This window comes from Anas acuta, chromosome 31, assembly GCF_963932015.1.
Source record: "Anas acuta chromosome 31, bAnaAcu1.1, whole genome shotgun sequence".
In the NCBI taxonomy this organism is placed as follows: domain Eukaryota; kingdom Metazoa; phylum Chordata; class Aves; order Anseriformes; family Anatidae; genus Anas; species Anas acuta.
In genome coordinates this window covers 1,300,294-1,313,009 of record NC_089009.1, presented here as the reverse complement: position 1 = coordinate 1,313,009, position 12,716 = coordinate 1,300,294, and the positions used below count along the sequence as shown (strand labels likewise).

The 12,716-nt window shown below is 47.9% G+C and overlaps 3 protein-coding genes across 8 annotated transcripts in view; 1 reads left to right on the top strand and 2 right to left on the bottom strand.

Moving 5' to 3' along the window:
• Positions 1 to 4,220, bottom strand: part of LOC137846303 (C-type lectin domain family 2 member B-like) — a 22,166-nt gene extending 17,946 nt beyond the window's left edge. The window contains exons 1-2 of one of the 3 annotated variants that reach the window (XM_068664248.1): positions 4,070 to 4,220; positions 1,304 to 1,463 (exon numbers count right to left, since the gene is read on the bottom strand). In XM_068664248.1, the coding sequence (XP_068520349.1) occupies positions 1,304 to 1,388 (85 nt within the window). In that variant the 5' untranslated portion in view covers positions 1,389 to 1,463; positions 4,070 to 4,220. The remainder of the gene's footprint in view (positions 1 to 1,303; positions 1,464 to 4,069) is intronic. The other 2 variants (XM_068664247.1, XM_068664245.1) reach the window with 2 other exon arrangements.
• Positions 1 to 12,716, top strand: part of LOC137846292 (killer cell lectin-like receptor subfamily B member 1B allele C) — a 25,350-nt gene that overhangs the window by 9,415 nt on the left and 3,219 nt on the right. Inside the window, exon 2 of one of the 3 annotated variants that reach the window (XM_068664187.1) lies at positions 5,080 to 5,662. The exons of the other annotated variants lie outside the window; for them this stretch is intronic. The gene's annotated coding sequence lies outside the window, so the exon portion shown is untranslated. The remainder of the gene's footprint in view (positions 1 to 5,079; positions 5,663 to 12,716) is intronic. 3 annotated transcript variants of the gene reach the window in all.
• Positions 6,992 to 12,716, bottom strand: part of LOC137846291 (C-type lectin domain family 2 member B-like) — a 15,316-nt gene continuing 9,591 nt past the window's right edge. Inside the window, exons 1-6 of one of the 2 annotated variants that reach the window (XM_068664185.1) lie at positions 12,392 to 12,677; positions 10,372 to 10,569; positions 10,091 to 10,174; positions 9,481 to 9,659; positions 9,240 to 9,340; positions 6,992 to 9,126 (exon numbers count right to left, since the gene is read on the bottom strand). In XM_068664185.1, the coding sequence (XP_068520286.1) occupies positions 8,946 to 9,126; positions 9,240 to 9,340; positions 9,481 to 9,659; positions 10,091 to 10,174; positions 10,372 to 10,561 (735 nt within the window). In that variant the 5' untranslated portion in view covers positions 10,562 to 10,569; positions 12,392 to 12,677 and the 3' untranslated portion in view covers positions 6,992 to 8,945. Of the gene's footprint in view, positions 9,127 to 9,239; positions 9,341 to 9,480; positions 9,660 to 10,090; positions 10,175 to 10,371; positions 10,570 to 12,391; positions 12,678 to 12,716 lie in introns of those variants that run through there. The other variant, XM_068664186.1, reaches the window with a different exon arrangement.

Sequence of the window (12,716 nt, the reverse complement as noted above, 5' to 3'; positions counted from 1 at the left end):
ATGGCAAACCAGTGTTTATGTGTTTAATATGTGACCGAGAAGGAGCGGCAGAGAAAAATCGCTGTAGACTGACCATAAACCCCATTCCCCTGTTCCCCTGTGCCGCTCAGGGGAAGGAGGTAGAAGAGGGTGGATGGGGGGGAAGGTGCTTTTGGTTTCTTTCCTTTATTTCTCACTTCTCTAGCTTGTTAGTAATGGGCAATAAATCTTACTGTCTCCTTATGCCGAGTCTGTTTTGCCCCTTACAATAATTACTGAGTGATTTTCTCATCCTTATCTCAGCCTTTGAGCCCTTTTCACATAGTTTCTCCCCATTCCTCTTTGAGGAGGGGGAGTGAGAGAGCGACTGTGGTGGAGCTCGGCTGCCCACTCGAGCGGAACCATGACAATTCCCTCCCAGGAAAAGCACAAAGAAAGCACCCGGCTGCCTTAGCTGGAAGAGAAACTGGGAAAGCCCTCCCAAAGAAACATACAAACAAACAAAAGCACAGCAAAACCAGATGTGAATGTTTAAAAATGGCTTAAAAAAAAACACTTAGGAGTTCTAAACATCTACAAGAAAATTTACACAGCCTTTGTGGTAGCAGAAGCTTCAATAAAGCCAGCTGAAAAGGAACAATTTGGGCAACGTGGGTATTTTTTGGCTCTTCTCACAGAAATGAGTGGCATGGGAGCTCAACAGATGTGCAGTTTTGGAATTAAAATAAGGAGAGAACGAGAAGAGAATGAGGAAAAAAAAAAGTACAAATGTGAAAGAAAGGCAAGAAAGAGACAAAGCGGGTGGCAAAACGGGAGAGGCCAAAGAATAAAAAAAAAATCTTTAAAAAATAAAAAGAAAGAAAGAAGATGGAGACCCAGCCTGGCTGGCTGCTCTTTCCCTCCCCATTTCAGCCCCGAGTCAAGCATTCCTTGCTCTGCTGGCCCCAAATTTAGCTTCTCAGATGTGGACTCACACCAGCAGCACTCTGCCTAGTTCTGGTGTCCTATGTGAGTCGTCCTGTTCATGCGCAGTCCTGTAACAGTGGGGGAGGGGGAGCACTCAGCCTGCCTACTGCTGATGTGGTAGGAGTGCCAAGATACATGTAACCAATCCTCTCTTGACCGAGAAAGCTAACTTCAAGTCAAAACTTCACTGACGCTTGAACTTCTGTTATAAATGTACTTGTTTGAGGACCTCCAGATGGATTTAGAGGTGGTAGCATGGTAAAATTCAGAGTCTGTCCTCACCCACCAAAACACCCTGGCTGGTGCCCATCCCACCAGTGCCGCACCGGAGCCAGATCTCGCTTTCCCCCAGAATTACTCCATTTGCATTGTTTCTCTTCATCTCTTGGAGGGTTCAGAACTTCTTGGTCGGGGTGAGTTTTTTCTTGGGCTCCTTTCCCCATGGCTGGCAAGGAAATGTCGGGTCTCACTGATCACATCCACACATCCAGTCCTCTCGCAGCAACTGGCTGAGCACACTGTGATAGCAAGGAGCGGGTTGAGTGTTGGGGGGCCAGCAAAGCCCCCCAGGTCTGAGGACTTGTGGGGATCTGGAGGGGACATGGGGAAACCGTGGTTGGGGAGAGGGCTTGTCTGCTGGAGGGGAATGGAGGAAGGGTGAAAGGATGGAAGAAAGGGAGAAAGAGAAAGAAAAGATGAAGAAAGAAAGTGAAGGGGAAAAAAAGGAGAGAAAGAAAAGGAGAAAAAGAAAGAGAAGGAGAAAAGAGAAAGACAGAAGTTTAAACTGACTAAACTGACTTTTAATGCTAAAAGAAATTAAAAGAAGTGTATTGCCTATCAGGACTCAAAGCTCAAAGGGAGTTGAGCTGTTTGTGACAGAACACCCTCCCCCAACTGGCTTTAAGCAAGCAGGAAGTTGAATTTGAAAAAAAAGCAGAGGATGTAATAAGCCAGCATCTGTTTGTGCTGACATTCTTGGTTTGCAGCCATCCATTATCTGAGTTTCCCCTGCAGTTTTTTCCGAGTATAGAACAGCATGCTGGTTGCTGTTCAAACAGAGCAGCTTGTGTAACAGCTCTTGGCACTGTTGGAAAATAATTTACAAGGAAGGACTTTGCCGACCAAAGGTTGAGGGGTTTGTTTCCCTCTTTTGGTTAACCTTCCATTTTGTAACAATTGTAAAATTAACCAAAATTCCCTTGAAAAAAGCACACACGTTGGTGGGTTTTGCACCCTGCAGACTCAAAGGAGCCTGAGCTTGTACCCAGGTTTTATCCCTCTCCCCCCCAGTCTTTTTTTTTACTGCAGCTCCCTCCAGATTATTAATTCTACTGATCAGTATTAGTTTTTGCTTCATTTCATCTTTATTTTTCTTTTCATTCCCTCCCAGGAAAAGCACAAAGAAAGCACCCAGATGCTTTAGCTCAAAGAGAAACTTAGAAAGCTCTCCCAAAGTAACAAACAGGCAAAAATATCCAGCAAAAACAGATGGAAATGTTTAAAAACAGAAAATAAAACAAAACAAAATCCCCTAGGAGGGATGTCTATTCCCAGAAACATATGAGTGGCAGGCAAGCTCACTGGGTGCGCAGTTTTGGAATTAAAAAAAGGAAGAGAACATGAGGAGAATGAGACAAAACAGCACAAATGCGAAAAGAAGGGAGATCAAGATGATTTTTCCCCATTGGAATGTGCAAGCACACAGTTGTGGGCTCAGAAAAGGGAGCCTGTTTCAACTGTTGTTGGGACGTGGCAGGGTTTCAGTAGCACGACTCCACGTCCCAAACGACATCAAGCCCCATACGATGCAGCTGGGTCTCTGCACATCTGGGGAGCCTGAAGGACCCTGCCAGGAGCACGAGGAATGGATCAGATGCGGAAAAGTGTGCTGGGGGAGGGAGAATGAAACCACTTGGGCAGCAAAGAGTTAAATGGGTGTGATTTCCACAGTGCCTAGAAGTTGAGAAGCAAACCACAACATTTCTGGGAAATGCAGAAGGGAGGGGCAGAAGGGAGGTGGAGCAGCAGCTGTGTGCATTTGTGTGCCCTTCACTACTTTCCCTTCAGATATTCAAAGAATCAATCATCCAGGTGGGAAAAGACCCCCAAAATGGAGGCCCATCCGTCCCCCTCCAACCAGTGTCACCCACTAAACCATATCCCCAAGCACCATGTCCAACCTCTCCCTGAACACCCCCAGGGACAGTGACTCCACCACCTCCCTGGGCAACCCATCCCAAGGCCTGACCACTCTTTCTGAGAAGTGTCTCCTAATTTCCAACCTGAACCTCATTGGAGACCTGCACACAACTTGAAAAAAAGCGCACACCTTGGTGGGTTTTGCACCCTGCAGGCTCAAAGCAGCCTGAGCTTGTACCCAGGTTTTATCCCTCTCCCCCCCGCCCCTCCCACCATCTGCTTTTTTCCTGCAGCTCCACCCAGATTATTAATCCTGTTTATTATTATTTTTTTGCTTCATTTCACCATTATTCTTCTTTTCATTCCCTCCCAAGAAAGAGCACAAAGAAAGCAGCCAGCTGCCTTACCTAGAAGAAAGACTTGGAAAGCCTTCCCAAAGAAACAAACAGAAAACAAAACAAAACAAAACAACCAAAAAAGATGGAAAAGTTTAAAAAGTGAATAATAAAAAATAAAAACAACACACCTAGAAGTTCTAAACGGCTGCAAGAAGATTTACACAGCACTTGTGGTAGCAGAAGCTTCAATAAAGCCAGCTGAAAAGGAACAATTTGGGCAACGTGGTTTTTTTTTTGGCTCTTCTCCCAGAAACACACGAGTGGCAGGCAAGCTCACTGGGTGTGCAGTTTTGGAATTAAAAAAGGGAGAGAACAAGAGGAGAATGAGGAAAAATAAATAAATAAATAAAAATAAAATAAAAATCAAAATAAAAATTAAAAATAAAAAATTTTAAAAAGCGAGAAAGAGACAGAGGGTAGAAAAATGGGAGAGGGCAAAGGAACCAAAAAAATCTTAAAGACTAAAAAGAAGAAAATAAGATGGAAACCTGCCCTGACTGGCTGCTCCTTCCCTCCCCATTTCAGCCCCTAGCCGAGCGTTGCTTGCTCAGCTGGACCCAAATTTTGCTGCTCACACGTGGATTTACCCTAAGAGCAGTGTGTCTACTCCTGGTGTCTTATGTCTTGCTTGTGCTGCAATTCAATGAGTGAGAGGAGCAGCTGCTGCAGAAGCACAGAGTGTTACTTAAGAGCAAGGGGAGGGGTATTGCTCAGCCTGTGATCTTGTGCAAGATCTTGTGGTCTTGCAGAACAGTGGCAGTAGGAACGCGTCTCTTGACCGATATGTGCAAAGTGACTCAAACCTCACTGGCTGCCACTTGAACACAGGTTATAAATGTTTTCCTGTTTGCAAAAGGCAAAGGAAACCAATCCTCTGTTACTTTTATTGAAGAAAGTGGGAGGAGATTAAGGCCCCCGAGGGGAGTAATGCTGCACGTACTGCAGTAATGCTGAAAGCACCAATACAACATTTTATTGTCTGAGCTGGCTTGAAAAGGTTTTGCATGCAAATTGGGGGCCATGGTAACGTGGCTTTGACTCACCTCTTCCTAGGGCAAAACTGAAGTTTTTGAGGATGTTTGAGGTCTGGTTTGCCACTCAAAATATCCTCTTGTCCCCTCAAAATAGGATTATCTTTTTGTTTGGTTGTTTGTTTTCTTGTGGTTGCAGAGGGCAAAGGGGAGAAGGGGTGAGGATGACTCCCAGGAGATCACGATGATTTTTTCCCCTTGGGATGGGCAAGCACATTGTTAGGGGCTTAGAAAAGGGAGCCTGTTTCCAACTGTTGTGGGTTTACTTGGCAAGGTTTCAGTAGCAGGACTCCATGTCCCAAAGGACATCGAGCCCCATACGATGCAGCCGAGTCTCTGCACACTTGGGGAGCCTGAAGGACCCTGCCAGGAGCACGAGGGATGGATCTGATGGGGAAAAGTGTGCTGGGGGAGGGAGGATGAAACCATCCAGGCTGCAAAGAGTTAAATGACCATGACTGTACTGAGCAATGACTAAGGCATTTGTGGAAACTCAGTGGGAAGGAGGCAGAGCCAGCAGCTGTGTGCATTTGTGTGCCCTTCATTAACCATTGCTTTCCCTTCAGATATTCAAAGCATCAATCATCCAGGCGGGAAAAGACCCCCAAAAGGGAGACCCACCTGTCCCCCTACCACCGATGTCACCCACTAAACCGTGTCCCCAAGCACCACATCCAACCTTTCCATTTTATGGAAAAAAAGGGTTGGAGCGGCCGTGTGATACAGCCGAGTCTGCGCACATTTGGGGAACCTGAAAGACCCTGGCAGGATCACGAGGGATGGATCCAATGGGGAAAAATGCTCGGGGGGAGAATGGAAGGGAGGATGAAACCGCCTGGGTAGCAAGGGTTTATTACTTCCAGCCGGCTGCTGTTGGGCATGGTAATTTGCACAGTGTGAATATTTAGAGAGCCTTTCTTCTTTAAGAAAATATTTTCCTTTGACCCCGCAGAGCTAAAAATAAATGGGAGGCTGCTGCCAAGTGCTGTCCTAAGAGAGAAAACCACCAGCTTTCTGGTACACAGCATCTGATTTCTGCCCGTTTATTTCTGGCTGTCCAGCCCAGAAGTAGCTGTGTTTTCCTTTGTCCTCTTTCCATTGTTTTCCCCTGAGACAGAGAGGCACCAGCAGTCAGCAGTGCCAAATAATGTAAGTAACCTTTTTTTTTTTTTTTTTTTTTTTTTTACTTATGCTGGTGGGGGCAGAGCATGGTTGTTTTGTTCCCGTGACTTGGAGGCAGCTAGGAACGCCCCACGCAGTAAAAGAAAAAAAAAACACACTGTAGGCAGACTGTGCTGCCATCCTCTGGAAATGTTTTGCATTTTTTAGCAACAGGGCTCAAAGTCCACTCGGCTCTGTGGCAATGCCGCATCTTAGCATGGAATCGAAAAGCCTCCAGCTGGTCCGTAGAGGGTCGAAAAGCCTTGAGTCGAAGAGCCAGGGAGCTGAAACTGCACTTCCAGATACCTGGATGTGCTGCCCTTCCCTTGGACCAAGTGAAATACCCACGTTTGGGTATTTTGGGTAGTGGTGGGTATTTTTTTGGCTCTTCTCCCAGAAACACAGAAACAGAGTCTCCTGAATCACCCTTCTTTGTTCCCTCTAAACTCTTTTATATTCCTGATGGCCTCGTCGTTAAGAGTCTGATGTTATCTCAATCACAGGGTTTTCCAACCACCATGGCCACGTTCCCAAATCTCCCCCTTCTTTATTAATACCAACCATTTTCTCGACACAAATTACCACTCCATATATAACAAATTGCAGCACAAGTTCTGAGTTCCGAGAAATCGTTGCCATCCGCTCTGCCTTCACCTCCTCCTGGCTGTGCACGCACAATGCCTCCTCGTGGTCATGGACCGGGTCCTCAGGGCAAAGGCCGTACGTCTTCCTCGCTATGGACTTTTCACCTCAGCCACAACACTCATCTAAACCAGTTCTTGCTCAACAGAGGAAGAGCTATCTTCCCATTTTATTGCTTTTCATGTCTTGCTAGCCAGTGTTTACAATTGTTATAGATATCCCTTGTCTTCCAGGATTATCCCGTCTCAGTCCTTTCCTTGTGTTTACTTTTCGATGTCCATCTGTGGTAGCTAAAACTTGCAAAATCACCATGGGGTGACTTCTCTAGACCTGCTATAGTTCTACAGTTAGCCCTTTAGCATCTATTCCTTCCTTCAGGGCCATATCCCCCATTTCCATACATGGCTCATGCAGCATGTATTATTGAAGACAACGAAGAGAAGGTTCATTAACGCACATCGGATGCTCGGCCCTTGCCTGGAGCCGAGTCACAGAGCGAGAGAAGAACGAGAAAAAAATAAATAGATAAATAAAACACAGCACAACACCCGAGGAGCATGAGTCACGGTTTTGCAGGAAAACAAAGCAGCCACTTTCTCACATTTCCCCTGAGCGTCCGTTGCAGAACTTGAAAGGTTGAGGATTGTGGTTTTTGGTGGTTTGGGTCGATTTCCCTAGATGTGCTCCTCTGGTGGATGCGGTGTTGTAATGGCTTAACCCGACTGACAGCTAAGCACCACTCAACCAGTTCTCCCCCCACATCCCCTCCCTGCCCTTTGGCACTGGGGAGAGAATCAACAAAAAAAAATAAATAAATAATAAATTAAAATGAAAGTTTTGGATTGAGATAGAGAAGTTTCTTAAGACAAAAAAAAAATAAATGAATTTTTTAATAATAAATGGTGTGGAATACCCTTTTGGACAGTTTGGGGCAGTTGTCCTGGGTCTGTCCCAGCTCCTGCTGCATCCCCAGCCTGCCCAGTTGCAGGACAGAGTGAGAAGCTTAAAAGTCCTTGGCTTGGTGTAAGCTCTGCGACAATTAAGACATCAGTGTGATATCAACATTCTTCCCATCCTAAATCCCAAACACAGCACCATACCAGCTATAAAATGAGCACCGGGCGATCAGTTTGGACTGAGCGAGTGAGCTTGGGTCTCTGCTAAGCGGGCTGTAGGGTTCTCGTGGGGATGTTGCCACCTGCTGTTTCCATCAGGCAGCACCACTTGCTTGCAAGACATCCTTTACTGACAAACCACCCCAAAAGCTTTTTTTATTCACCTTTTTAACCTGACTATAGATCTACGTATATTTATTTACATCTATTGATTCAAAGATCGAAGCCGAAATTTCTAAGTGACGAAGTATCCTTTATTGTCAGTGCTGGATGCACAGGGGATCCTTCCACCTAACGTGCATGTTCAACGTAACAAACTATCTCATATTTATACAGAAAAACAACGAATATTCAATCAATGCCTATACATATTCATTACCTAAACCCGCCTGCTCTCGCTTCATATGCTAATTAGCTTATCAGTCCTTGCGCAAAGCCTCCCAAGAATTGTAGGCAGGGGTCTTCAGGACGTGGGCAGTGGTCTTTGGGAGGAAGACCGTGTAGGGAACCATGGATGTAGATCATGGAGAGGTGGTGGGATGATTCCCATGACTGGAGCGTGGCTGTTGATGGCTACGAACTGTTCAGAAGGGAGGAAATAATTCCTGTATTAGGAATTGGATAGATTGTGAAGAGCTCTGCCTGAGAAACAGCCATGACCAGGTGGAGAGCTCGGGGGTGAAAATCAAGGATCGGTCCGGTAAAGGAGCGGTGGTTGGGGTCTGCTACAGCCCACCTGATGAGTATGTTGGCGAGGTCTTGCTTCAGCTACAACTGTTGTGCTCACAAGCTCTTGTCCTGAGGAGGATTTCAACCACCCAGATATCTGCTGGGATAGCAGCATGGTGAGATCCAGATAATCCAGGAGACTCCTGGAGTGTGTTGAGGATAACGTCCTGGTCCAGGTAATAGACGGACCGACACGAGGTGTAACCTTACTAGCCTTGGTGCTCACCAGTGTGGAAGAGAGCTTTACAGAGGTTACGATTGCCTGGTGACGACCACTACCTGGTGGAGTTGGTGACCCTGAGGAATATGGGTCTGGCAAAAAGCAGAAGACCCTGAGCTTCCAAAAAGAGGACCCTGAACTTCAGGAGAACAAAATTATGTCTGCTCAAGGAATTACTGGCTGGGATCCACCAGGAAACTGTCCCTAAGGCCATAGGAATGGAACACATGCACGTATATACGTGTATAAATATATATTTCACAGACTAACAAAATTTTGGAATCAGAAGGGAGCTTGAAAAATCATTTTGTCCATATAAAAATAATAATAATAACAATAATAATAACATGGGCTACAACAAAGTGCAATGTGGTCGATGCTCTTCAGATGATGTGGAGAACAGCACCCCCAGGTCTGGTCCGTAAGGTTTGGGTCTTCTTCAGCTCTGATGTTAGTCAGCACCTCTTCCATCTGAGGTTCCATCCTTAGTCACCAAGCTTCAGTTTTGACCACAAAACCACAGACGCAAACACTTTAAAAGATTTTTGAAGAGCATCATCCTTCATCAATGAGAGGAGCCACCAGTGCCCAGCACGGGGAAGGTCCTTTCTCCGCAACCATTCTCAGGAGCTGCCCCCACAGCCAGGGGCTTGCTGCAGATATAAGGCCGGCTCTGCCAACAGCTTGAGGTCGCCATGTCCTCGCCATTCAAGTAGACGCACTCTGCGCTGCCCTGCACTGGGAACCTGCAACGACAAGGAATGCCACTGCAGCCTTCTGCACTTCCCATGCCCTCCAGCAGCAGTGCACGGCCACGGCACACCGGGGCCATCAGGCTCTGCCCGCTCGCAGGACTCACGTCAAATTGAAGCTGCTGCCATCCACCCACAGCAGGCGTTCACCCCGTCTCCGCAGCCCAAGCCAGGAATCCCCGTTGTCTTTGAATTGTCTCAGAAATTGCTGGGTGGCAAGGAGAGAGGCAGACAGTCAGAAGCTGCTGGAGCACCGCGCTCCATCAACCCCACGGGACTCGCTGCCCCGCTGTGGGACATCCCGCCCGGCTGTCCCAGCCCCACAGCCACCCATCACCCCGCACTCACCAATTCCCAGTCCTTTTTCACCACGACCAGGGAGGCCCCGTGTCTCGAGCACTGCTCCTGGCTCCAGCTCCAGTTGCCTTGCTCCTGCTGCCCCGACAGGTAGTAGCAGACGTTGCAGTACCCAACCCATTCGGAAGGGCACGCCAGCACCGGGGCTGCCTTCTGCCCTTTTCTGGTTGCTGCAGAGCAAAGAGGACATTAAATGAGGTTATAGCAAGAGGGGGATCGGGCTCTTCTCCCTCCCAAGTGGTAAGACAAGGGGAGAGTCTCCCAAGCTACACCAGGGGAGGCTGAGGTTGTGTATTAGGAGGAATTTCTTTACCAAAGGGGTTGTGGCATTGGAACGGGCTGCCCAGGGAAGTGGTTGAGTCACCATCCCTGGAGGTCTTCAAGACACGGGTAGGTGTAGAACTCAGGAGCATGGTTTAGTGGTGGACTCGTTAAAGGTTGGGCTGGATGATCTCAGAGGGCTTTGCATAGCATGGCTCGGGTTGGGAGGGACCTTACAGATCACCCAGTTGCAACCCCGGCTAGTTCTATAACCCGGCTGCAGGGGGCACGGACAGCTCTGTGTAGAGGGGTGAGATGGTGGTGGCCACTCTGCCCTTACCTATCAGCGCAACAATGATAAGAAACAGCATCAAGTTCAGGATTATCAGCATATTCCGCTGTCGCTCGGTTGTGCAAACCCTGCCTGCAGCAGAAGGAAAAGATATTTGTGGTGAGGACACTGCCCTCGCATCGCCAGCACGACCAGAAGGCGATGCCAGGGGGATCACAGACACCCCTCGACCCCGTTTCCCTCCTCCTAGGCACGGGGTTCACCCCCACAAGTGCTGCAGCAGCAGGAGGACAGCTCAAAACCCAGCTGGGCACTGGCCCTGCACTCACCCAGGCATCTTTGGGACCTGTTTCTGCCTGTGGGTGCAGCATCTGTGGGCATCTCACCAGAGTGGGTCACCGCCGTGTCCTGGGGGTCCTGGGGCTGGTCGGGGTCCTCATACTGGGAGGTGAGGCCACTCTGCTCGTCTTGCACCGTAGTGTTCACCGATCCAGGAGTGCTTAGCACGTCAGAAGGCATTGGTGCTGCTAAAAAAAAAAAAAAAAACATAGAAGGCAAGGCTCGGATGTGGTTCCCCTCCCCTGCAAGCCCAGCCAGCGGGGTGATGAGGTGGAAAAGCGAGGCTGAAGGAGCGATCCCTGGTCGGCAGCAGACAGCAGCACCACGAGGCTCGGCCCCGTAGCTCCACCAGTGTGCACCCAGCCGTTGAGAAACGCCAAGCATATTGTGCAAGGTGTGTTAAGTATCTTCAGAAAAGGAGAAGTGGGAAGGAGTTTGCAATGTGTGCAAAAAGATTCACGCAGCCATTGAGGTTGAGGTTGAGTTCCGACAGAACAAGTTGAAACGGAACAATTTGGGCAACATGGAGGGTTTTATGGCTGTCTTCAACCACAGGCTGCGGCATGTGAGCTCACCTGATGCAGATTTGGCATTGAAAGTGAAGGCAGAGAAGAAGAGGGGAGCAGAAAAAAAAAAAGGGGGAGCAAAAAAAAAACAAAAAATCAAACAAACAAACAAACAAAAAAAAAAAAGGGGGAACAAAAAAAAAAAAAAAAAAAAAAAAAAAAGAAAGGCGAGAAAGAGACAAAGAATTGAAAGAGGGTGGAAAAATGGGAGAGGGGGATTCTCTCTGATTCGTCCCGTCTCTGGGACGAGGGAGAGAATCAGAAAAAAAATAATAAATTAAGCCTGTGGGTTGAGATAGAGACGGTTTATTAGGACAGCAAAAAAAAGGAAAATAAAAATAATAATGGGAATAGCACCACTACTGCTAATGTGTACAAAACAAGCGATCCTCTAAGTGTTCAGGGTCTGAGCAGGGCAGGCGATGAACTCATCCAGTGCGTATTCCCTTGGGCTAAGCTCAGGACCGTGAGAACAAAAATGGTTTTTTTTGCACCAGAATTAGAAACACGGGAAGCAGAGGAAGTGCCAGGGAGGTGGGCGGCGTCACAGCTCCACGAGGGCTGGAAATAGATGAAGAAAAAGAGAAAAGAAGCATTTTGGGGACCTCTGCTGTACGGTTCCCCGTAGCTCTGGGGGCACAAGAGGATGGGGAGAGCACGCAGGGCTGATGTGTGTCCTCTAAAGGCATTTGTTTTGGGAACTCCAGATGGATTTAGAGGTGGCTGGATGGAAAAATTCAGAGCCTGTCCTCACCCCTCCAAATATCCCACAAGCGCCCCCCCCCCGAGCAAGATCTCACTTTCCTCCAGCATTACCACATTTATGGATTTATGTAGAGTTGGGGGGCCAGCAAAGCCCCCCGGGGGTGAGGAGTTTTGGAGATCTGGGGGGGAAACGTAGGGAAAAAGCGGGTGGGAAAAGGGTTTGCGGTTTGCAGGAGGGTGAGGGAAGGAAAAGGGGACAGGAAGATGCACGGGGCGGAGGCACCGGAGTGGGGGAGAAAGGAGCAGGGGCAGGCTGAGGAGCTGCAAGAAAATTCACCCAGCACCGCGGCAGCAGCAACTTTCATAAAAAAAAGGAAGAGTTTTGGGAAACGTGAGGTTTTCGAGGCTTTCCTCGCCGAACCACGGCGCTGCGTGCGCCCATCGGGTGCAAAGTTCGGGCATTGAAAGAAGGGAGCGAGCGAGAGGAGAATGAGAAAAAAAAAAAAAATAAATAAAACACAGCACAAATGCAAAAAGAAAATCGAGGGAGTGACGAAGAGGGTGGGAAAAGGGGCAAAGGAGCACATAACGAAGTAAATAAATAAACTTTAAAGCAATGAAAGAAAAAAAGTTGGGAAGCCCGCCCTGGCTGGCTGCTCCTTTCCTTCCCGTTTCAGCCCCGAGCCAAGCGGTGCTTGCTCAGCTGGCCCCGAATTTCGCTGCTCGGAGGCGAACTTACCTTCTGAGTGTCTTCTCCGGTGTGGTTTGTTGCAATAAATGTGCGGAGATTAAATGAATCACAAAGGACAGCCCCCCCATTACATAAGTGGTTGCTTTTGCCCAATGCCACGGCTACGCCGCCACATAAACGAAATATAAATAGTTAAATAAAAAAAAGCAACTCGGATGACTCAAAAGCTAACTCCTTGCTGCTTGGAGTTGCCCTCACGATGTTATCCCGGCTGCCAAAAGAGGAAGGGGAGCAAATCTCTGATGTTTTTGATGAAGAAACCCCGTTCATTTCAAACATCCTGTCCCCGGTGCGGAAGCAGAGAGGGGGAGAA